The sequence below is a fragment of the Coturnix japonica genome, chromosome 9, assembly GCF_001577835.2.
Source record: "Coturnix japonica isolate 7356 chromosome 9, Coturnix japonica 2.1, whole genome shotgun sequence".
NCBI lineage: Eukaryota > Metazoa > Chordata > Aves > Galliformes > Phasianidae > Coturnix > Coturnix japonica.
Genome location: NC_029524.1, coordinates 20,621,788 through 20,647,055, shown reverse-complemented (window position 1 = coordinate 20,647,055; position 25,268 = coordinate 20,621,788). Strand labels below are relative to the sequence as shown.

Below are 25,268 nucleotides of genomic sequence, written 5' to 3'. Positions count from 1 at the left end.
CACTTCGACCAAGTCAATTGAACAGCAGATGAGAAATACTCAGTACCATTGAGAAAAGCACAGGAAGGGACATGTGGCCGGTGCTGTGGTACCTGCCACATTGATCTAGAGAATAAAATCCTGCATTTCCATACAGCTCCGCTCTCAGCTTTTCTTCTATCTCCTTAAGCTCATTGCTGAACTGCAAATGGCCACTGCTGTGGCCACAGCTCCCACTACAGTGTCCATTAAACCATCAGTGTGTTGACATTGGATTTTGAAAGTGATATTCCAACACAGCGAGTAGCCGGCAATGTAATTCACATCTTGAGTTCTTTCAGCCTGCCCCGTGATGCAGATGGCTGCAGTGTGGTTCTTCATACCGGTGTCCTATCTTGGAAATGGCTTTCTCTGAGCTAGTGAAGAAGTTACCCCAAGTTTCTCAGAGTATGATGACGTCAGTGCCTTGCTGGGATAGAGGATATTTACTTTACTGATAATACCTCCATGTTTGTATGCATTTCTATCAAAGTGAATTTTCAGCACTCGATGGCTTGTCAGCTTCTGAGTGTATCTGGACAGAGGAATGCAGCTGGACTTCATGCACTGGAAATCACCCGAGGGTTAAATTCTGCCTGGCAGTGTTACCTGTTCACAGCTGCCTGAAAAAACATGTTTTTTTCCAAGCTGCCAGGAATTATTTTGTCACTAAAGTAATAATGCTAAAAATGGTTAAATGTTGCTGAAGGAGATTCACCACTTTTTTATAGATAGGATAAAGGAATTAGTCCTGCTGGAAGGGAGCAGTTTGTGTGGGGGCCTCTCAGGGAGTGCAGGAGGTAAAAAGATAAAGGTTCCTTAATAGTTTAACATCAGATGTTTTATTGAATGGAGGTAAGATGGATCTGTGCAAGTTTATCTCAGTTGATTAATTAATTGGGAGTGCATTCATTATTTACTATACAAATGTATAGACTCCGTTTCTTTAGTTTGCAGTTCAAGACTCCCGACTGCCTCGGGCAGCATTCGCAGCTGGGTGTGCTGGGTCTGCCCTTGGCTGGGCAGGGATTGCCAGCCACGTGGAAGAGGTTTTAAGCACTGAGCTGACATTTTACAAAACAAGAGTATGAATCTTGTAATGTCACTCAAGCTTCTTACGTTTTTGAGGCAATTAGTTTCACTGCTTTGAAAACTGTGAAGCGTGCAATTAATTTCCACTTGAAAACTATGTTTTCAGTATTGCTTTAGAAGCACAGGTCCTAACTGTACTGTAATGGACTGATAGGATGGTTCCAGTAACTTGTGACTGCCGTCATACAGCACTGTCACACCTGCAGTGCCTTGTCCAAGTGTTTGCCCTCCTCTCTCTCCCCCTCTCCTGTGTCTTTAGCTGTCAAGCAAACTTTGATGAGCAGCAGTGACTCTCCTGATGACAAACTGAAAGCTGCTGTTTGAGGCAAAGCATGTTTTCATTTATGTGACAGCATTCTTAAGATAACAGTGACATTTCTCATCAGTGATGGTGTATTACAGTGTAGGTAAAGCAGATTCCGTAACACTGAACTTGTGGCTTTTGTTTTTAATGGTTCTGCAGTGATGAGAGTTACAACGTCACCGATTATTCCCTGAGGGAGCAGCTGGTGGTACAGCAGTGTGACAGCGAGGACCTGACCTCTTCTCCCATGAAGAACACTTCAGCCATGCTGTACTCACGGCAGAGCTCCCCAGTTCACCTCTTCAGACTGTCTGTCCTCAGTAACCACGCAGGAGAGAAGGTGGAGCTGCTCCTGGGAACAGACACTCAGTAAGCAACAGCAAATAGCAAAATGAAATGTTGAAATATTGGAGGAAGCCATATACCTCTCTGAGCTTCTCTGCAGTAGCTTTCCACTTGCTGACCTGTCTGTCTAACCTTAGGGAAGGCCTCGTGATGGCTTGTAGCCACCGCAGGTTTGTCATTATAGGGCAGTGGGCATGGCCATGAGCTGCTGGAGCTCAAGGAGTATTGGGACACCGCTCTGTCTGGAGTTGGGTGGTCCTGTGTGGATCTGGGTGCTGGCATCCACAATCTTTGTGGTTCCAGCTTGAGATATTCTGATTCTGTTTGAACTGCAAATGTGGCTGAGGTATCCAAGTTCCCACTTGTTTGTTGTAGCATAAGTACATTTGTTCAAACATTTCTCTGACAAATGTTCTTCTGAGAGCTGGAAGTTGCCTGTGAACACAGAACCTTTCTGTGATAACAGTTATGTCCAGAGGGCAAGTGCCTACAGGAAACCAGAGCAGCAGCTCTCGCATTGCAGTTGAAAGCACTACACAGATGTGCCTTCTGCAGCCTGTCTGCATGCACAGCTGTCTGCAGGTAGCTGAGGACAGCACTCAGGGCTGCATGACAACAGGGTGCATTCCTGACAGCGCTATGAGGAGCACTGCAGCGGTGGGCTGAGTTCCCAGCCCTCTCCAGGGCTGCTCCCATCTCACCCTGCAGCACTGCACTGCCAGCACAGCAGCTGGCTGGCTGGGAAGTTCTGCCTTCTGTGTGCTGGGCAGGGAGATTTCCCTTCTTGACAGGAAAACCTTGAAAAATGTCACTTTAGGATTGCTCTGTCTGATACTTCTTCTGTACTGGTTTCTGCCAACCATCTTATCCTAATAGTTATCTGGGCAGCGTGGCATTTATAACACGGTGCAGTAGTAGCAGTGAGCACAGCTGCATGCTGAGGCGTGGTGGTAGCAAGCAGCCATGGGGCATGAATGCTGCGTGCTGCTGTCCTGCAGCTGCGGTTTGTGCATCACTGTAACAATGGTTGGATGGTGCCGGAGTGGGAACAGCACAACAGCGCAGGAGGAGGAGTTTGGCACCCCCTGGGGAAGCTGTGGGGCTGTGCTGGGATAGAGGCGGGCCTTGTTCTGAAGCAGTTCTGGAGGGTGTCCTGCTTTGCAAGGGAACAACAAGAAGCATCTTGTTCTTTGGGGCGCACGTCCCCAAGAGGCGCTCATTCCTCTGTGGTGCCATTAACTTTCACACAGCCTGCACAAAAGTGAAAGATCTGGTCTGTTTGGTGGGAGCTGGAGGCAGGACGGAAGGCACAGAGCACAGAGTGCTCCAGACAGAGCCCAGCCTGGAAACGGCTCCATTTTGGGTTTGTCTTCGGAGTTTAGAATAACCCTGAAAGAAGCCACAGATCATTAATTATATCTATTAAAGATCTCATTATAAAGTAAGCAGATGATTCAGACTTGTTTGGAAATGCATTTTTATTGGGGAAAAATGAGGCACATTTTTAGTTGTCTGGTCTTTTTATTAAAAGAGATTTTGTTCTACAGATCTGTTACTGCTTTGCTATACGTGCTTTGTGGTATAATTAGCTGTCTGGCAGATTGTCATCAAGAGGAAGAACTCTAACAATAATTACTTGATTTGAAAGCCACCTTTTAATAGATTACAGATAATTGTGAGCTGCATACATGGGTTGTAGACAAACGTAACCTTCCCCTGGCTGTAAGAGGACAGGGAGGCGATGTGCAGCTGGAGGCTGAGCTGAGGGGGGGCGCAGTGCTCACTGAACACAGCTTTGCACATTGGAGTTAAACACTGATGTCGACTCCGATCTGTAGCACTGTGTGATCCTGTGCTGCCACTTGGAGTTGCTGGAGGCTCCTGTAGGGAAGGACGAGCTCTGGGCAGGAGCTGTGCAGGATGGGTGTTGACAGCAGTGTGGCCAAGCCCAGGGCTGGCTCAGACCCTGTGTTCTACATCCATCCTTGTGGTACTTCTCCCAAACAGATACAAGCGCTTCTGCAGACATTCCTTGTAGCTGAGTGGTCATTTAGCATGAGATTATCCAGTGGTGCTGGCATCTGTTTTCATAGTTTTATTTTCCAGATTGCCTTTTTATGCATGAAACATTGATTCTCTTGTAAAAATGCATTTAAGTCTACAGAAGATTATGTGTAAAAGTAGAGGCTTTCCTAGAGAGGCTGAAAGATGGAAGAGGTGTTTTCTTGACTGGATTTTTTGTACGCTTTAATACTCCCCTCCAGTGGGAGGATATTCACCAAATAAATGCTGCTCAGATGTATGAAGAAAGGGATATTCGGACTGGAGGGCAGTCTGGAATTACCCCATTTTTGTCAGCTGTGTGTTAGGAAATGCAATTCTTGTGTTAAGATGTGAATCTGTAAGTAACATGCTTCTAAGGCTAAGAACAAAAGTAAGCACACGCAGAATGCTGTGTACTGTGTACTCCGTCACATTTGGGTTGAAACAACTTCAGTGCATCCTCAGATGTTCTGTGAAAAGATCAGGCTTCATAGGGAAGGCAGAAGTTCATTATTTTGAGTTAAAAACCAGTGGAGCAACAAAAAACCTTCAGAAGAGGAAAATTCAGCCCTGGACAACCTGAAGCCCATTGATGTGTCCAGGCCTTGATTTGTGCTGGCTCTCAGTTTTCCCACATCAGCACATCTGGAAATATAAACGTGCCCTCTGGGTGCATAGAGAACTTATTTTTCTGACTCTTGCTTTTCATTTTAAGAATTTTCTGCTGCTAAGCCTTACTCAGAAGCAACCTGTTGATACTGCGTATTAAAATGGCTTTATTATGTTTCTCAGATGCTTCAGACGTTAGGAGGATTACGTCTATGATACAGTCATAATCTTGGTTTTCTCTTTGCAGGAGTGAAAGAGCTCGCTGGATTACAGTGCTTGGACAAGACAGAGACAGGCAGAGCACAGACAGAACCAGTAAGTACAGCTACCAGCAGTGCTGAGCACTGTGATGTGGGACTGGAAATGCACTGCCCCTTAGTGGTGCCTTGAGCACATACATGTATATGCTGTACGGACCCCTGCTTTTGCTGGGCCCTATTACTTCAGTACATGCAGAGCTGCCAACTCTTCCTTGTCCAGAGGAGCTTCTTTGAGGAGTTCTGTTTTGCTCTGTGATTTCCATTTGTGTTCATTAATGTTGGTGAGCTGTTCCAATCTCTTAACAAAAGAGCACAGCCCCCTCCCATGTGTTTAATCAGAGCTCAATGGGATGTAATTGTGTGTGATGGGGAAGCCATTTGCTGCTGCCTTTGGGTTTGGGGGTTTGGGGTTTTTCTGGAGTTGGAAGAATGTTCTAAGTTAAGGAGTGCACATCGTCATAGGAGATGGGCTACAGGAACTGTGTGACTCAGCTTGCTTTCTTCTACAGCTTTGACACAGGTGGAGATCATCAGAACTTACACAGCAAAGCAGTCAGACGAGCTGTCTCTTCAAGTTGCTGATGTTGTTTTGGTTTATCAGAAAGTAAATGACGGTGAGTACTGATGGTGGTAACCACCTGTCAGCTCTGCAGATTAGAGTTTGTTTCCTCACTGGCTTTCAAGGAAAAACTTGAGTATTTTGGTTCAGATTTCCAAAGGGCAGCCTCTGGTTAAGCAGCACTTGTAGTAACTCATCAGCTGTCATAGCCCACATAGATACAGAGTTGGGGAAGGTACGTGTTGAGTGGTTCTGACGTGTGAAATACCAACAGACACTGAAATGGAATTGCCCAAAAACATAGAGCGTGAGCATCTCCTCAGGTACCTGGGGTGTCCCTACACAAGTGCATTGCTGACAAGTTCTGCCAAGGTGCCTTTAAAAGAACTTGGGAAGGGTTCTCACTCTTTTTTCACACTTGCAGGTTGGTATGAAGGGGAACGACTGCGGGATGGTGAAAGAGGGTGGTTTCCTATGGAGTGTGCAAAGGAGATCACGTGTCGTGCTACAATTGACAAGAACATGGAGCGCATGGGACGTCTGCTTGGACTTGAAACAAACGTATAGATGGTTTCTGCATCCTCGTACTGTGCTGCAGGATTTGCACTAAACTGCTGCCAGCAGAGGCACAGCTGCACACACTACAGCTCTTGCATGGCAGACATGAGGCACAGATGCATTGAATACAGTGACGGCACCGATACTTCAGATTTTGATTCACATTCTGAGAGCTCTGAACTGATGCTTGGCTTGAGGAACAGCAGTTTCTATGAGAATGAGGTTCCTGGGCAGTGCAGATCAGCCATACTTTTTTTCAACATGAGATTTCCCTTTCAGCTGTGCTTCTCCCATCCCCATTTATATCTTTCTCCATCTGTTTCCTTGATCATTTTTACTTACTTTCTTTCAAATTCAGACCTCCCTGTAGCAGGCTGAATACCAGCAGCTCACCAAATAAATACATACATTGAGCTGGAAGGAGAGCAGGAGCACAACACTGGGGGAGGGGAGTTCAGCTCCTAAGAACTGCAGTATTACATTCTCAGAACCCGAAAACACATTGAAAGTTACTTCCCCGTGTCGTCAAAATCTTTGTTTAACCTGAGCTACACGAACCAGCATGTAACTGATGAAGGACTGCCTGTCCAGCAGCAGCTCTGTAGGACACAGTGAGATTGCCAGTCTCAGTTATAGAGCTGACACACCTCGTGTGGTGGTGCTGTTCTTGGCTTTGGAGATCTGTCACGGTTGCACTTCACACAACGCCTCTGTTTTTGCATCTGTGGTTTAGCTTTGGAATTTCACTGAAAAAAAGAACTACTTAATGTCGTGTGAACAGAATGCACTCAGAATCAAGTTAATTTCAGCGCCTCTTTTCTGTATATAGATGTGACAGTTTGTATTACAACCACCTCCATCTCTTTGTGGCCCGGCTGATGGCAGAGCGGGTTTCAGTGTGTGTTAAGTGAGAGAAAGACGTGTGGCAGCCAGGCACGCCGTCACCTTCCCCGCAGTTTGTGAAAGGTTCTGGACGCTGCTTCACATCAACTGTGCTGAGTTGTGAATAGCTTTGTTTATAAACGTGTACCTCTGTAACAAAGGGCAGGCTGGCAGGAGGGCATTCGTACAAGAGCACTTCCCATGACAGCCTGACAGCAGCCTTCAGCCTTTGAGATTCATTGATGGAAGGTGAACTGATGAAGTGGCGATGATTCGGACCGCACACTGAGCAGAATCTTATTTAACACAGTAGAAGGACTGCTAATATTGTAACAAAGGCTTTATTGTACACAGACAGGTGTTTAACACGTAACTGAATGTATAAATCCAGGCATTAATTTTATTCAGATTTTTAATACACTGTATATATTTTTCATACCTATTTTTTCCAGAAGTGCTGTAATGTTTTTTAAAAGCATTTTTTCTTATTTTCAGACACAGGAATTAAAGACTTTTATGATTTTATAGGACTACAATCAATAAAATCCTTTAAAATCCTTACTAAAATACAGCCTGTTTGTCTTCAGGGAGCACTGAGCTGCAGGTCATTAACACCATTGTCAGAGAAGTTGGATGTGTCTGAACCAGCACTGCCCTGTAACTCAATGTCCTCATTAGGTCATCAATGAAGATGTTAAACAAGACGGGCCTCTGTACCAACCCCCAGGGGACACCACTTGTAACAGGTCACCAGCCAGACTTAACTCCATTAACCACTACCTGCTGGGCACGGCCCTCCAGCCAGTTCCTTACCCAAAGGAACTCCACAGACAGGAGTCAGCAGACCTGCCATCTCGGACTCCTGGATGGCAAAGTTTAACCTCTTTAGGACCATGGTTGGGGGGGGCCATGGGAGGTAGTTTTGGAAGACATGGGAGCCCAAAAAGGCTAGCAATACTTTAAGGCAGTTATTTTAAAGATACAGGAGCTGATGAAGGTAAGGATGTTGATCTAGTTTACCTGGACTTCATTAATGCCTTTGACACTGTAGCCCCCTATCCTCGTGCAGAAGCTGGCTGCCCATGATTTGGATGGGTGTATGCTGAGCTGGGTGAAGCACTGGCTGGATGGCCGGGCCCAAAGAGCTGTGGACAATGCAGTTAAACACATTTGGTGGCTGGTCACCAGTGGTGCCCCCAGGGCTCGGTACTGGGACCACTTCTATTTAGCATCTTTATTAAAGATCTTGATGAGGGGATTGAGTGCACCCTCAGTAAATTTGCAGATGACACCAAGTTGGGAGGGAGTGCTGATCTGCCTGAGGGGAGAAACGCACTTCAGAGGGACCTGGATAGACTGGATCAATAGGCCAGGGCAAACTGTGTGGGTTTCAATTGGGCCAAGCGTCGGGTCCTGCATTTCGGTCACAATGCCAGGCAATCCTACAGGGTTGGGGAGGAGCGGCTGGAAAGCTGCCTGATGGAAAGGGACCGCGCTGTGCTGATGGACATGAGGCAGCAGTGCGCCCAGCTGGACAAGAAGGCTGATGAAAAGGTTCGTGCCCCAGGGCACCTACCTCATCGCCGCTGTTACAGCCGCCATGCAGGCAGCCCCGGCCCCGTTTAAATCCCCGCAGCGCTGAGCGGCACCGCGTGCGGAGAGCAGGAGAGACACGGCTGGGGGAGAAGTCCTTTAATGTGACACTGCGCCCAGACACAGAATGAGTAAAAAAAAACATGTAACACAACGAAGGCTGCAGGTGGATTCCACCACGATCAGTAACGGAGCGCCCTCAGCGCCACGGGGGGAAGGGAAGCAGCAGAAGAGGGCTGCACTGCAGCATTCCCTCCCCGGCCCCAAACTGCATTGAGACTGCACCCATCAGCGGCCGCTGAGGGAGCGCAATGCGATAAGCAGCTTTTAGCAGAGGAGGAAAGAACACTGCAGCATCACAGGGCTCCGAGGGGGACAAAAGCAAACGAACACCAACTAATGCTGCTAACACTGCTGCTCTGTTACTTAAAAGGCGACACACGAGACATGCAGACAGACAGACAGACACGGCCGTGGCTGCTGCAGGAGCTGCCCCTCAGCCTTTCCTCCCGCTCAGTAACTGCCACCCACAACAAACCGAACGGGATACGGGTTCAACCAACAGCCGCAGGGCATCAGCTGCAGCGTTCGCCCTGAAACCGTGGAGCGTAATTCCTGGCACTTTCGTTCTCCTGGGTGGTGATTAAGTCTATAATGGCTGTCAGTACGGCCGTGTCCCTGCATTTGGTGTCATTCCAGTCCACAGGGTGGGGGTTCTCTATTTTTTCTTGGAGGAGATCATCGAGTTCACGTCTTAAATTCTGCAGACAGAAAAGTTGTTGGAAGGAGAGAGAGGCCATGGTGAGGAAGCCCACAGCACTGCCCCAGTAAACCCGCAGCCCTCTGCCCTCTCTTCTCATCCTCACCCCTGTTACTCCCATTGCTTTCATTTCAACACTGCTGTCTTTAGGATCAAAAAGCAGCTTCCCAAAAAGCAGCAGTTTGGCCTTTAATCACACGATCGTTGCTGGTTTTCTCACCCATTTGCTCACTATTTCAGGTCTAAAAGTATTCAGGTTAAGAAAAAAGACAGAAAATCAGAGGCCATTTATAGGATCTAATATACAGCTCCATTCAGCTCCTCTTCCCAATGGAAAGCATCACTGCCAGCTGAAGAGTCCCTTCCTCTGGTTTCCACATCCACCTGGTCACTCCATGGGTACAATAAAGCTACAGGAAGCTACAGCAATCCCACTCCACCAACTCTCTGCCTGTAAGCTGTGTTCACAAACCCTCCCCATCTGCCCTGCTACAATTCTCTGAAACTTCCACGCTTTTTCAGCACCCCCCAAAACTGTTTGGCTGCACAGCTGAACACCTTTTCCTACTGCTGCAATAGCAGCACAACCCTCACTCCATTGGTGCAGCTATTAGAGTGCCTGCTCCTAAGGCCAAGCACTACAGAACTCGTTACTGCTTACTTCTGCCCAGTTTACCACATGAATCAGACTCCTCTGAATGCTCCTTTTACCACCGTTTACAGACTGGCCCAGGTTGGAAGGGACCTCAGGGATCATGAATCTCCAAGCCCTGTTTGGTCCTCATTCATACACTCACCTTCAGAAGATGAATTTGGTTTACCTATCATACCTACAATATTTTCTGGGAATAACATGAAAAACAGTGATTTGCTATACCCCTACAGCGATATGTAAGGGGATACAAAGATAAGGTCTAAGAAGAGCTAAAGCTATACTGAGACTTTCATATACACGATTATTAAACATAATCACCTTAACTAAGTGTGCTATTCTTGCCGGAGACTGGAAAACAATCCATTCATCCACAGCAATGGTGTCCTGATCCTTATCCTTCTGGATGGATATATCTCCTCCAAAGAACAGCAGGCAGTACGGGGAAACTTCTGTACAGTCATACAGGTAGATCTGCAGGAAGACACAACTGACCGGTCACTCTTGAAAGCATCTCAACTGACATCACAGCCACTCACAAAACCCAAAGCAGAATTGAGACCACCTTTTCTGTCCTTCATTGCAAAACAAACCTGAAGCAACTTGGTTGGAAAAGTTACACCAAATGAAACACGAGCAGAAATGGTCCCAAATGCAGTCATTCACACAAAGGGGAGAATCAAACTAAGCTGTCCCTTTGGCAATCAAACAGGAAGAAAATTCACAACACATTTGGGTTCTTCACATATTTAGAAGCGTTGCACTGGTTGGAAATGAAAAATACTCTTTTTTTGGAACAGAAGCACCTATCAAAAGCTCGGCCTTGAGTTACTTATGGAACCCCACCAGGAGCACAGAAGAAACTACGTGGGCACATAGAACACAGCACCCAAAAGAGGACAGCTTCAAACAAAGCTGCTCCTTACCTTCTGGGCCACAGTAGGAAGCACTGTTCACATCCCCAATGCCCCCCGCACCTCAATCCGACCTTATTAAAGAGCTACAAAATTAAATAACAAACATAAACCTCCACGTACACTGCTAGTTCTCATCTTCAAGTGGTACACAAGCCAGTTATAATGGAACTCTGTTTCTTCCACATTAACCGATTTCGGATGAATATTCACTGTTCCATCTGTCTTGGTGCAAACTTTCACCCTTCAAAGAAAAAGAAGAGATACTGACAACTTTGCAAAACCAGCCTGTCCAGCAAAGCTGTGAGTGTAACACACCTTGTGTTCGGTAGATCTTCCTTGCGGCTGGCTTATGCCTAGCTCCACCATGTGGCTAAGACGCAAAGACACAGTAACTTCCATCAGATCTGTAAGGGCTTTGCTGGGTGCATTCTTAAGATAATTTTAAGCACACCCATCTCATTATAAAATGGGGAAGTAATTGACTAGAAGTGCCAGCTGCAGGCAGAACTAAGTTGGGCAGAACACTGACCACCTACACTTATATCTACTGTGGAAAAATGACAGCGTCTCCTCCAGCAGCCGTGATGTTAAAATACTTTACATCACAAATCATATGATAATGTCACACCAATTATTTCACATATCAGCCACTATCCAAACAGTCAGACAGTGCCTCTGTTCCAGTAAGTAAAGATCAACAATCCCATGCTCACATCTGTCGCTCTTAAATGAGGTAACCCATACCCACGATTGATTCAAGAGATTCATCCTTGCATTTTAGCCATTGCTCTGCCTTGCCCCTCCAGAAACCACCTCTACTGCAAATAAAGACCACACCAAATCCTTACATTTTCCTCTTTTTGCTAAAGCTTGGCCGGATCTTTGCAACTTTTGGATATAAGCCAGCACAGATGACAGCTTTGAGCAGCTTCTCATTATCTGTAGAAGACAGCAAAGTAAGTAACGTGGCTCTGCAAACCATGAATGTGACTGATCAAAAGCTTCCAGTTCCCCTCATTATTTACCTGAGTTGGTATTAGACTTGGGATCCTTGGGGTCTCTGCTGTTCACAAATCCAGCTGCAAGCAGATGCTCAGCAAACTGTCCTTTCATATTATGCAGCATCTAGGAAACAACAACAGTCCCAGAATGATGCTGTGCAAAAGTCCCCAGTCCCCACCAACATGTTTCTCCTCCCCTCCACCCCAGCCCTGATAGCCAGAATGTTACCTGGAGAGTATTTGGAGACAGGAAATATTCCCAGCAATAGTCCTTCTCAGTTCGGAACCCACGACGACGAGTCTCTTCCCATCCCTAGAAATTCAAACCACCACTTTTAAGAGAACATACACTAACAAAAATTAAATGAATAATGACAGAGCAAAAAAACTGGAGGCCAAAAAAGTTCCTTGTTTTCCCCCTCTGTGAGAGAGAAAGCAGACCCCTCTTCAACACACACAGCATTTGGGCAGGAAAGCAGCTTTTTAAATGGTAAGAATCATTCTTATTTGCTCAAATTTGCCAAAAATTCATTTGTTGATATTAAAAGTAGCAACCATTTTTTCACACCATTTATTCAGTGGTCTTCTTGCCCAATGCACACAGTGAAGTCTCCAACACTTCTGAGGTCAGGCCCAGCCTACCACAGAGTACAAGCAGCACTGACTCAGTGACTTGTGAAAGGCTGCCACAGCCTACTGAGTTCATCTCTAGTCAAACATGTTTAGAAAGCACCCAGATAACCGTGAAGTTATGTTTCCAACAGCACATCCATAAGAAATCTGGCTACTGAGACAGAAAACAAGGCTAGGAGGGTGAAAATTCATTTCTACTGAAACAAAATCAAATTAAGAAATAATCAAGAGCACACATTGACATTGGATTTTTCCTTAGAATAAAGCATAAAACCCAAATAAAAGTTTCTGAAAGACAAACATTAAAACATCCTTACTGTGAAAGCATTCACCACTGTTAGATGATCACTTTTAGTATTCTTTGACAGCTCCTTTCTTCTTGCATCTGCCACTTTCTCTTTGCCCTAAATTTAAATTCAGAAAATATTTTTGACTGGTCCATTCCTCCACCCAGTTCTCTTTCCCAGCTTAATGAACACATATAAAGCAATACTCTGTATGCAGCATGCACAAGAATTAATCCTATTCTGTAGGTATATGTGTACAGTATGTCACAGTATAAGTAGGCAGTCAGTACTAATAAAAAATGCTATTAATATAGAAGTGAGATTGATGTGCCTTTACACTACAACCTCAGTGGCATCCTAAAATTCTTTTGAGATTCTTAAAATCCTATTTGTAACTCTTGCTTTAGAAACGTTACCAGGGGAATGACAAAAGGGTCTTTGAAGCTCAGGCTTGCTGCAATTGTAAGTACTGGATCCAAGCAACAGAACAAAGCTCCAAAGAGGATCATTTTTCCAATATGTGGTTCAACTGGTAATCGTGCTAGATGTACACCGAGCGGAGTCAGTTCCTCTTGTCTGTCCAAAGCGTTCTGTCAGGAGGAAAAAGAAAACATTTGTGGTATTTGGAATCAGAGGATTTTCTTGAAACAATAATCACACAATTTAGAAAGCAAAGGGAATTCTGTCATCTAAAAAAGGCAGCTGGTATTAACAACAAGGGGGTGGAGGTAGGAAAACAACAGTGCAAGTTACGCAGAAATAGAAAGGTTCAAGAGGTACAATAAAAGAGCAACCACCTTTAATTGTGTTTCAAGTGGTTTACTGGGCTCAGTGTCCTGCTGTACGAAAGCACTAAGACTAATTAACATTTGAGGTCTTTACTGTTCTTCTGGCCAAGCATTTTTTTCAGATCTGCATCTTCCTGTCAATATCACTCCTGGTTTTTATCCCCTTTGCTCTTTGCTACCACGCAGCTTTGACAGGGCAAGAAGTCAGCAGTATGCATGTGTCATTCATCTCTCCCTCCCCATCTTCCAAACGCGCATTGACAGACGAGACCTTTCTCTTATCTGCCCACAGAAAACACATCTCCAGCTCTTCACTGAACTGGCTGGAACTCTTGATTAATCAGACACAAGCAAGGTCTTACAGATAACAACCTGTAGGGAATCTAAATAAAAGCTGTGCCAAGTGTTTTCAGCAATTCAGGAACTACTTTATGCAGCTCATAAGCTTCCAGTATTACATGAAACTGCCTTCTCTGTTCAGTCAAGGTGTCAGAACACTGTACGGCCTGAAGATACAAAGGGTCTGCATAACAGAGTGTTTCAAATGCTGAGACTTGTGCAGTCAGAATAACCTTTCTAGCAAGCACCAAAAGTAACAACCTGACTGCAAGCAGTTTTCCTTGCACACATGAAACAGTATGTTAATTAGTACTTTACCAGCTCCATTAGATGATTAATGGCCAGCATGACAGCATCACGAGATGGCGGGTCCATCAGTTTACTCAGAAAATAAGCAATTCCACCAAGCTTTAGAATCTGGAAGGAAGTAAAAGGAACAAATAAAACAGCAAACCTGCAGCAATTGAAGAAAGGTGGTTACCTACCTAAAACCAGCACACAGCGACCATGCTGACCACAAAAGGTGTGAATAAATCAGTTTGAAATTAGGATTTCGCTAATTAAGAAGTACGGACAAAACCAGAAACGTTCTGGTTGAAACTGTCATCCCATCTACACTATTTCATTCAGAACGTGCACACATGGCAGCTCTACACATGCACTGGAATTCAGTGTAAACCTGTGAAAAGGAAACTCAGGTCTACTTTAAAAGAGCCGTCCTTAAGGATTCCTCTCTTCACTCACCAGCATTTTCATGGAAGCAGCTCGGATTAAATGATTTTTAAAAAAAAAAAAAAAAAGCAGAGTTGAAATTTGCTGAAATCAACACTTCAGCTTCTATTAATCCTAAGCAATCACTTCACTGGGTTTGATGGTGCATTGCCAGAACTGCTCCAATTATTAGCTACACACGTTGTGCCGATGGTGTAACAGAGTTTAGACTTCAGGACAACTCTAAGCTCAGAACTGCAATAATTTAAACTTTCAACCTTTTATTCCAATAGAAAAGCAAACACCTGACGATGCATGTGCCTACCTTGATCTGTAAGCAGAGCTCTTCCAAAGGCGTCCTCAAGATCTCTGGCAACTGATAATCATCCAGAAGGCTGGCACGCAGCCCATTGTACAGATGGTAACAGTGGCCTGGCTGCACTCTGGAATATATTTAAAGGAAAAGTATGGGCTTTGCTATGTCATGATTGCATTTACTTGTAAGCAGTTTTCCAAGACACCTTGAAAATTGAAAACAGAGTTATCTTCAGTTGCAATAGTTATTGCAAGATATGCACACCCATCAACAGGGAAACAAAGCTACAGAAAACAGACCTCGTAACTGCGCAAAAGGAACAATGAAGAGAACAGAGAAAAACTGTACGTGTGTGAACAAACAGAAAACACTCCAGAAGGAATTCTGAGACATACAGAAGCTTCAAATAATTTGGTACACAGTTGAGCAATGTTAATCTGTAGGCCATTTTAGCTTTATTATATTTGTTGCCTCAAAAGTGAGGGCAAATGCTGCTAATATAAGTAAATGATAGAACACAAGATTTATTATTCTATGAGAAGGAAGGAAACCCGTGACCAAAACACAGCAGAAGTTATATCAGTGGATAGGAAAATAATGGAATAACTCTTTCATAACAGTGACAGAGCACTACTGCCTGCTTCTGAAAATGGGACTGACCAGGTAGAACCTCCAGCACACACATGCTTCAAGGCCAACTGAAAGTTAACATCACCACGTTCCTAACCAGCCTCATCCTTACCTTCCTGCTCGACCTTTCCTCTGCTTGGCATTGGCTTTGCTAACCCACTCTGCAGCCATTGTGCTGATGTTGTTCTGTGTATCAAAGTGAGTTTCCTTGATTTTTCCACCATCTATAACGAACACCACGTCATCTATTGTAATGCTGTTTAAAAATAAAGAGGAAAATAAATGATTCTCTGTCTTTACAAGCTTAACCTGCAATTTTACCAATTTAGGCATTCTTTATCCCTTCCCAAAACATGGGTAGGAAATAAAAATTCAGGTATTGAGCATGTCATTAATAAGCACGTAATTAAACAGTTCAATAGAAAGCTTGATTTATTCTGACAGGTCTGGTATGAGTCACCACATGCAGTTTTTAAGCCTGCAGAGGACAGCCAACTCACAGGTACCACATACAACAACTGCAGGTCATGTCATCATCCACATTTTGAGTTTTTTAGACAGTTCTCAGAGGAAAATTCCAGCCCAGACTTCACCTTAAGACACATTTGTAATTCAATAAATGAATGATAAGGATCTTTAAAGCATACCTTGTGAAATATTAATCAGGCATATACTTTTACTTATTACATCAAAATTACAGGTACTACTTGTGTACGTAGCTGCTATTTACCTGGTCTCTGCAATGTTGGTAGCAATCACAATTTTCCTTACTCCTGGGGGGGTCTTCTTAAACACCTGTAATTATCCACAGCCCATTTATATGTTTGCAAAACCAAACATACGCACAATTATTCTTTTTCATTGCTGTGAAATGCTACCACACTGTGTAACAGCAGAAATGCATACCTGAGTCTGGTTGACTGTAGGCATCAATGAATGCAAAGGGATGATAATAAATCTATCTGAAAATCAAAGTAGGAAAAGATGCAGTGTAAGCACAGAAACTTCCATTATACAGGGAAGAAAATAGAATCAAGAATGCAGAACAGAGAAACCATACTGCAAATGAATGACTGCTCCTAGATCTCATTCTGAATAATGGCATATGTATACGTGTGCTTTTTGCTAGCAGTTCAAGACATCAACATTAAATACAGGTGACAAATCCTAATAGTGATGTAAATTTAACAAATTAAAACACCAGTTACAATAAAATGTGGGCCTGGGAGGGAGGGGGAAATAGAATCTTTTTGTAAGGACGATAACTGTGTTTTAAGCGCAAGATATCATGCTTACAATTTGTCTTTTACCAAGTCTGTCACCCACAACAAACATTCAGTGCTGCTCGTTTAAACAAAGGGACGATTCTGAAATGCATTCTCTTCAAAACATGCAACTCCGTGAGCTACCTAAATATTTACCCACAATAAAGAAATCATTCCACTATTCTACTGAAGCAGTTTGCATTAACCTCTAAAAACAAAACTAAGCTATGCAACATTAACCATCAAAAAAACCCTTTTCTTCTTTTTACCTGACTTAAACATGACTTGTGACATCAAGAGATCGTGCAGAGTGCTGATGTTGTCCCACCCTGGAAGGAACACCAGGATTGCACCATCCTGTAGGTGAGGAAATGAATGGGAAAAGGAACACGTTAGAATGCATTACATACTGTGCAGAAAACAAAACATCCACTGATGTATGTCTTTTGGTTAAGTGATATCTGAAACCTCCACATTTGGAGCCACACTTAGAGGTTATTTTCTACAAAAGAACGCACCGCACACCTATCTAAGCTTAAGAAATCCAAATTCATTTTTAGACATGTTTTCCCCGCAGCATTTTAAATGCTGCCATATAAACAGTTGAAGAATCTGAGCTGCAATGAAACACAGAAAAAACTATGTTTGATTTTCCAAGGAAGGGCAAAATAAGAAACAGCCAGTCACCCCCATCATCCAGCTTCAGTGCTCTACCAGTTGAAATTTCAAATGATTTGATGTTCTTAATAATCAAAATTCTTTTCAAGAACTCAGCTGAAGTACCAGCCCTTCCGTGGATGTTTTTGAACACAGAAATGAATATGTAACTCCAGGTTATGTTATATGTAACCTGTGTACGTTATCTAAGATAACAGGAGTTACTCTTTCTTCCAGTTTACCACCGCTTCAGGCACAGAAGCACTCTGACAATAACGTACCTAACAGTATTATTGGAAGTCCTTTTTACTGAGACTCTAATTAGGATTTTCAGACTCAGAATCTGATGTCTTAATATTTCAAAATCCGCTTCCTCTAACACAAACAATAGAGAGAAGGCTAGAATTGAAATAAATACTGTAATTAGGTATTTAAAGATATTAGATTGCTTTACAAGCATTCAAAAAAACCACACATCTGTGGAATAGATGAGAAGAACCAAGTTGGTAGTTATTTATTAACAGCCACTGGCCACAATTCAGTTGTATCTTGAAAATACAATGCTATGAAACAGAACTGTACCTCTTCCTCCAGAACAATGTGTCTGATAAGTGCTGCTATTAGGTCAAGGTCAACCTTGTCATCGTCCATCATTTCCAAGGCATCTATAGTACCCGCTGAATACCTACAGGCATCAAAAACAAGTGTATCGGTACACCCACAGTCGTGCACTCATATCCATTATAAAGCTCCACAATTACTCATCCACGTACACTGCTATTGTGCAATTTCTTTTTTCTTCCTCTGGAGGTACCATACTTGAACAGACAACATACTCTCAAGACTCAGTTTAGTACAACTGTTGCCAGTTTAGTCAGGTAAGTTAAAGAATCCTGTTGTGACTGATCTGTATTTCTCTCCTCTTCATAGATTACCTTGGATCCATAGCCCGAGCTCACCCTTCAATGCATCCCTCCCTCTCAGTGAGAACAGGAAGCATCTCATCTATTGATTAAAAGACTGCCATACTATGAGATCTATCTCTGAAAAATAAAAAGAGACTGACAAACAGCAAAGCTGGCAAGAAAAGAAATCAGGAACGAAGTGGAAGAAGCCCAACACTGTGCTGCAGACTCTGATGGGCAATAATGATATCAACAGCAAGCGAACCTGACAGCTGTAAGCTCTCTTAAACCTGGCACACACAAAGGAAGGTAGACCTCTGTGGCTGACTACATTACTCCAGCAGTCACCAGCCAACTGCTCTGGCACCTCCATCATTCTTGCCTTCCACAGTATTAAGCACTACATTATTAATGAAAGCACAGTATTAAAATTTGGCACAAAATTCCAGTTCTCAGCTGAGAAACAGAAAAACCACAAACAATGCAAAACAGTAACTTGAGAACAACCTGCCCCGCAGCTGCCTTAAATATTCTGGCCATCGTTCCCTGTAGATTTCTTCTTTTTCTTCTTTTTCTGGCCTGCTTACATGTCCTTGCATGAAACCTTTCTTCCACCGTGGCCGACGGTCTGTGTTTTCGGGAGTATATCTTTAAAGTTAAATAACACATGTAATTACATTTTGAACCTGCAGCCATTTGATCCAGCTGCATTGCTGTTTCTTCTAAACTGAGGACAGTGCCCAGTATTTCAGCTATACCACATAATACAATCATTGGATACACTTTTCCTGAAAAGGCTCATGTATTTTTCTTGAATAAATAACAGGTGCCATCTCCAGTAAGCATGAGAACAGCTGAAAATGAACAAATAAAACAGAGACTGGCTTATCAGCCTGAAAATTCACCACACCAAAGGAAGTCAAAAGAAAGAACAGGCTTTTTTTCTTCTTCAAGCCAGTATTTCCAGATTGCTACACTAAAAGCAACTGAACAGCTCTTGAAAGCTTTTCTGCACACGATGCCTGCTTTCCAGTGCAATTTTCCTTCTTAAAACAGCTGATTTTTTGACAGGTTATTTATACTGCGGTATTAATTGAAAATAAGCATCGATCAAATGCCAAAAACAACCAATCTGTGAACTGCACTGCTGTCCAGAAAATACACTCACCTCAATTTCTCAATGACATCTTCAAGAAGATACTCCACCACAGGAAACGTGAACCCAGGAATGTGAATCATTGGGCAGTTATCTGTTGAGAAAGGTGGAAGTTGTACTAAGGTGTAAGTGCAGGACTGCACTCTCCTGCACATTCACCTCTTTCCAGCTAGAGAATAAACACTGACATATGCAGAAATGAAGGCTTCTCTCTGCTTGCTCACTTGTGGCTTCTGACATACTGCGAGAATACTCTGTGCAGAGAATTCCTGCAATACATCTGAGTAGCACACACAGAAGAAACATCTGCTCGTTATGAAACAGAACTGAGGAAATAAGAATCTCCAGCAGCTGGTGGCTATCTGAGAGAAATGAAATCATTAATTCTTTTGATAAAAATCCATCTTATAATTAGACAACTGGATTACAGACGTCTAAATTACTTAAGAGGAACATTCACAGGAAGCATTTCACCTACCAAAGTACTCCGAAAACTTCTCTGCGTTTAAAGTGGCGCTCATTAGTATTACTTTCAGATCCAAACGAACATTCAAAAGATCTTTTATAATGCTCATTAAAACATCTGATTGAAGATTCCTTTCATGAATTTCATCAAGAACTACGTGACTAATACTGGACAGATGCCTGAAACAGAACAACAACAATCAACATTTACTTTTTGCACTAACAGAAAACAGAGATGGACAGCAGCAGCTCATGAGTCAAATCATTAGATAATCGTATTCAGTTTCTTATTAAACAGGAAAACTTACTTATCTGACTGGAGCCACTGAAGGACAATTCCTGTGGTACAGTACAGAATTGAACCTTGTTTCCTTGGTAACCGACTGGAAGAGATGCATTAAGAGTTCTTCAGTTCTCTTCCTTATTTTACAAATTACATAAGAAGCTTAAAATCAAAACGCAGACAGTCATTATAGACATTGTGAAGCACACCTCACATTTGAACCTGCTCACAGTTCAGCTGGAGGAACAAGGAATATGCCAGCAATGCAACCGTTCTGTATGGAGAATAACTACTGACAGAACCTCTGACTTCCCAGGCACTATTATTACATTGATCTGCTGATCCAAATTCTTGCAGTTATGTCAACTCAACACAGACAACAGCTAGAGACCAAATTATACAGCACGGGGTCGCTCCTGATCAAACACTAATGACAAATGTCAATGAGATTCTATGAACGAGTGCCTCGAGCTCAAACACTACAAGGACTGAGCTGTTGTATCCCTCCAGCAGTATTTCCATCAACGTTAAGTGAGGTGTCATCATTTGCTGGAAATGTCCCATGTATTTTTTTCATATTACCAGTGACTCCAAACACATAACTTTAGTTCAGTGGACTCTTGTTAATAAGCCTCTTATTATTATCAATTAAATTGCTAACCATTGCTACACAGCTTGACATTCAGAACTGATTTCACAAATTGACCTCAAACCACTCATTTACGCACAACAGAGAAAGAAATCACCACACTCGTTGCTGACTTTCAACCTCAAACCTATATCAGCTGTTCAGAGAAACTCCCTTTGGAGAAAGTAGGGGAGTAAAAGCACTTGTCTCCAGCAAGAATTTATTCTCATTTATTTCTTGCTTAAATAACAATTGACACCACTTCACAAGAAGGAATAAAAATTGCCAAGAGAGCCTCTTTTACCTCTGCAGACGAATCTGGTATCCTGTACTCTTGCCATTACCGCACGCTTCTGCCCTTTCAGCAGCAACTCTCTCAGCCACCTTAAAAAAAAAAACAAAACAAATGCATTCATTACACATTAAATATATGTGCACAAAAAGCCCAAAAGGCAGAGCTACAATTTAACTTCTCATCAGTGGGAAACGCCTAAAACCAAGACAGAACATAGACAGCAAAAAACCTGAAAAACAGTTTCTGAAAGCCAACTGTTTGTTCTCTGTCGGCAACACAGAAACAGGCTTGCAACGAAAAATACACGTTAGAGAATTACAAATGTCATATTCTTATTCATAGACTTCTAAGAGGCCTGAAACAACACTACTGTTCATTTCAATTCACAATTGCACTGCCCAGGTCCTTTAAAACCACCATCATAAATAATGGTCAGCTTCAGGGAAGGAGATGTGCAGTGCCTGTACTCTAACTACTACCAAAACGTATGAAACACCAAATCAGTGTGTATTAGCAAAGTTGTGATCTGCAATAGAGTCAGGACTAATGAATACACAGAAAGCAATACCAAGTGGCTGAATGCCAACCTTCAGCTTTAAGTTTAGCATGATGACATCAAAAGTAGATTTGTTTCTGTAAGAGGTGTGCAGTATCTATCTGGTCGTTTGCAGCTCTTTCAGATCTGTTATAATTAGTCTAGCAGACTGTACACTCAGCTAATTAACTTACACGGGCTCCTCATACCCTGTACTAAATATCTTCATTCAAACAGAACGAGACAGTAATTTTCCTCTCAGAATTACAGAGGGAGGTCAGACACAAGCAGCAATAACAGTCCCGCCTCATGGCACTTACTGAGATAGCGCTGATCCTCCTGGGCTGAGTACAAACAATTCTGCACGTGGAGCCTTTCCCTCGCTCTATGTAATCATCCAGGATGAACTGTGTCACTTGGGTTGTCTTCCCACAGCCAGTTTCACCACTTATTACAGTCACTCGATTATTGTTTATAAGGTTTACAAGTTCCTGTTTCCAAAAAGAGACAAAACATTCTCAAGTATTGTGATCCATAACAGAGGCCTGAAGTGTTCTGTAAGTCCCTACTACTGTAATGCAACCTTAGAAGAAAACATACTGATAACTAAAGACACAAACACTTATTAAAGTTTACTTTAAGACACACAAAAAGTAATTCTTGTACACTTCTCATGCGTAAGGCTGGCCATACACGCTCATTTATGTGAATAATGCCACCGTTACTGATAAGGTTGAATAAATTTCTGCATATTATGAAGCAATGAACCTAAGGTGCATTCTGGAAAGAACTAAAATTCAACTCAAAACTCCAGAGGCCTTGGTATCATCATAAAAGGCAACAGAGCTTCCCTTCACACTGCTCCCAGTTATACAAAATTCGCACAAGAAATCCCTCTCCTTACAAACGAAATACACACTTGCCTGTCTCATCCCATACGAAGGGAGCTTCTCTCGAAATCTCTGTGAAAAGAGAAAGTAACAGGACACGTTTTAAAATACCATTTAAACACTGAATTAATACAGCAGACCCCAACTATGACCCAGACTAAACTCAAAAACAACTGCACAAACCACCCAGCTTAGGTTGAACTGGGACACTAGAAATGAACTTAATTCCATGCACATTTTCAACGTCACTGCATTCAGTAAAAATGTAGAACAGATCAGCATACAGAGGCACACACAGCTGAAAGACCCTGAACCATCCTCCCATCTGATTGATGCTAAAAGTGATCCAGTGGGCAGCATTACGTAGGACCATCAGAATAAACTGAGGTGTCCCCTCAGAGCCCATTGCCCAACTTTTAGTTTTATAAATAAATGCACAGATGAAATCTTTAAGAAAGAAAGCCAGAACGCCCACCCAACTAAACAACACGTACAGGTCAAGAGTTGGATTTTAAGCACCCAGAAATTAAAACTGCTGTTTTAATGCCTGCCCTACTGACACATCCAGTAAGTGCTGACTGACTTCTTTTGACAAAGAAATATCCTGACAACTTCCCAATAAATAAAACACAAGAATTCACACTTCCAGTAGTTTAATGCACATAATAATAGAACCACAAGCTTTCTCCTCAACACTTGGGAAAGTACCTGCATTTCAATATATCTAGGATCAGATTTCTTCTTTCTTAAGTCTTCTTTAAGCTGCTCATCTAAATCCGCATCTTGATCATTCCTTTCAAAGAGGTATTCCACATCCTGATCAAGAAACGTTTTCTCCAAGCCCGGCTGCCGTTTCACAGGAGCTTTTTCACCTTTTTCAGCTCCTGGCTTCACCTTTGGAGGTTGTTCTGGAGTATGTCTGAAATGAGTGCAGGGAACAGAAACCTCAATGATTATCCAATGCATGTTTGGCCTCTGAGGAAAGTGCAGGGAGCTGTGCCAGGCAAACCTTACATCTGCTTCTGAGATATTACACCGACAAGCTTTTTGAGTCCTAACTTGAAGAGAACACGGCAAGTGAAAACAGTTAAGTATGAAAACCACCAACCCACAAAAATTCTCCAACAGCATCTAAGGTGTAACGTGTTCTTTTCCTCTAGAGGAAGCTAATGAGGCCACAGAACATCTCCAGAGAGCTGCTGCTCAAAGCACTGTTGGAACCACTGCATCTTTCAGCCAGGCAGGGACACACCTGCATCACACCAGCGTGTGGAGCACAACACGCCGCCCCTCGTGTCACTGCTGTGATTTGAAGTCCTTCAAGACAAAGTGTTAAGAATGAACCCCGCCTCACTGAGACTATGAACCTGATGCCAACCCTAAGAGAGAGCCCGAGGCCCAGAGCTCAGAAGCTCCAACCATCTGCTGTCCTCAAGTTCAACGGCAGGGCTTTGTGGCTCTAAGAGCAAATCTAGCACCGCAGACTCTAATTCAATCTGAAGGAGGCCTTTACAGCGATGGCTGCTGCCAGCTCCTTCAGGACGGCTCAACGCGTGGCACAACGGGAGAGCCCCTCCAACCTCACCCACGTCCCTCAGTCACCTCTCCCACCCGGGCGGCCCGTGCAGCGCCCCGCTACCGCTTTGAGGCCGGGCAAAGTGTTTGCATTATGGAAAGCCCCCCAGCCCGGCCGGCTCCTTACCCCTCCTCGTCCCCGGACCACCATGACATGGCTTCCTGCTCCTTCTCGGCCCTGGGCTGCACGGCGTTCAGCAGCTGCACGATCTGCTCCTCCCGCCGCTCGTCCATCCGCACCACGGCCCGCTGCGAGAAACGCGCCCGTCAGCACCGACCCGACCCGGCGGCACCGCATCACGCGAGCGGCGGCCCCAGAGCCCGGTCGGAAGGCGCGGCCCCACCTGCTGCCGGTCCGTCTCCTTGCTCTTCTGGCCCTGCTTCCGCGCGTACCACAGCCCGATCTCGCGGCCCTTGAGGTGGCTGGGGTGGCGGCCCCTTCCTCCGCCGCGGCCCCCATGTCCCCCATGTCCCCCGTGTCCCCCTCCGCCCGAGGACGCAGCGGAGGAGCCGCCATCGCCGCCGCGGCCCCGGCCCCGGCCCCAGTCGCGGCGCTGCTCGTAGCTCATGGCACCAACGGCACCAACCGCACCCGGCCCGCCCGCCTCCTCACACAGGTCACTTCCGGCTCCCGCAGGCCCCGCCCCCACCAGCACCGCGAGTTCGAGTCCCGGTCCCGCCCGTCGGTAACGCCGCTAAATAAGAACCGGCTGTGCCGCCAAACCCGGCTGTGAAACGTTCTCGGGTTACCTTTAATTTGGGAACTGGGAACTGACAGAAAAACCCTCAGGAAAAACAACTTTGGCCTTTGGGTCAGACCCGACTGGACAAATAACGTCCGTGCAGCCTTATTCTACTGCTCGTAATGTCGGGTTAATGGCGTAGTGTCGGGATAAAACCATCACGGAGAGCTGGAGCTGAAGCACAGGGAGGCTGCGGAGGCCAAACCCGGCACTGGGACACAGCAGCACATCAGCTGCTCCTCCCCTGACTCTTGGGAAGAAGCATCCTCCCTTTGCTGCTCTTTAACAGCAGCGTGGGATGAGGACGAGACTGCAGGGACCTGCTTTGGTTCAGAACAGATAACGGGGTCAGGAGATCTGGGCACCCCAGTCATGGAGTGGAACTGCAGGCTGTCTCCAGCACAACACAGATAATGCATAAGGCCATTGCATTTAACTGATAAGACATTATCATCAAATTAAAAAGCAAGAATCATAACTGATTCTCTTCTTTCTCATCACTTTGCAGGAGCATCACTTACAGGACATGAACAGATTTACTCTGTTGAAGTGTATTTGGGCACCGAACCAGTGC

The 25,268-nt window shown here is 44.1% G+C and overlaps 2 protein-coding genes across 2 annotated transcripts in view; one reads left to right on the top strand and one right to left on the bottom strand.

Annotated features, from left to right (window-relative positions):
* The window catches only part of ARHGEF26 (Rho guanine nucleotide exchange factor 26), a 44,490-nt gene extending 36,085 nt beyond the window's left edge, over positions 1-8,405 (top strand). The window contains exons 11-14 of the mRNA XM_015872184.2: positions 1,574-1,783; positions 4,659-4,726; positions 5,181-5,285; positions 5,655-8,405. Of these exons, the coding sequence (XP_015727670.1) occupies positions 1,574-1,783; positions 4,659-4,726; positions 5,181-5,285; positions 5,655-5,797 (526 nt within the window). The 3' untranslated portion in view covers positions 5,798-8,405. The remainder of the gene's footprint in view (positions 1-1,573; positions 1,784-4,658; positions 4,727-5,180; positions 5,286-5,654) is intronic.
* Positions 6,996-24,564, bottom strand: DHX36 (DEAH-box helicase 36). Its single transcript, XM_015872182.2, has 25 exons — positions 24,296-24,564; positions 24,079-24,200; positions 23,085-23,295; positions 22,410-22,448; positions 21,807-21,977; positions 20,961-21,040; positions 20,054-20,128; positions 19,759-19,925; positions 19,293-19,374; positions 18,632-18,772; positions 17,802-17,904; positions 16,832-16,919; positions 16,204-16,259; positions 16,028-16,092; positions 15,410-15,553; positions 14,677-14,794; positions 13,959-14,057; positions 12,930-13,103; positions 12,544-12,630; positions 11,823-11,906; positions 11,618-11,717; positions 11,441-11,531; positions 10,713-10,833; positions 9,997-10,149; positions 6,996-9,024 (listed from the first exon to the last, which is right to left on the bottom strand). Exons 1-25 carry the CDS (start codon positions 24,518-24,520, stop codon positions 8,839-8,841), a joined length of 2,982 nt encoding a protein of 993 aa, XP_015727668.1. The 5' UTR covers positions 24,521-24,564; the 3' UTR covers positions 6,996-8,838.
* Positions 24,565-25,268: the final 704 nt, after the last annotated feature.

Excerpts from the sequence above, each read along its gene's own strand:
- DHX36 (XM_015872182.2), bottom strand. The coding sequence starts at position 24,520 with ATGAGCTACGAGCAGCGCCGCGACTGGGGCCGGGGCCGGGGCCGCGGC. Across the intron at positions 11,907-12,543 it reads CAGTGGTGAATGCTTTCACA|GGATGGGAAGAGACTCGTCG; the intron begins GTAAGGATGTTT and ends TTGAATTTCTAG. Across the intron at positions 10,150-10,712 it reads TGAAGATGAGAACTAGCAGT|ATCTACCTGTATGACTGTAC; the intron begins GTACGTGGAGGT and ends GTCTTCCTGCAG.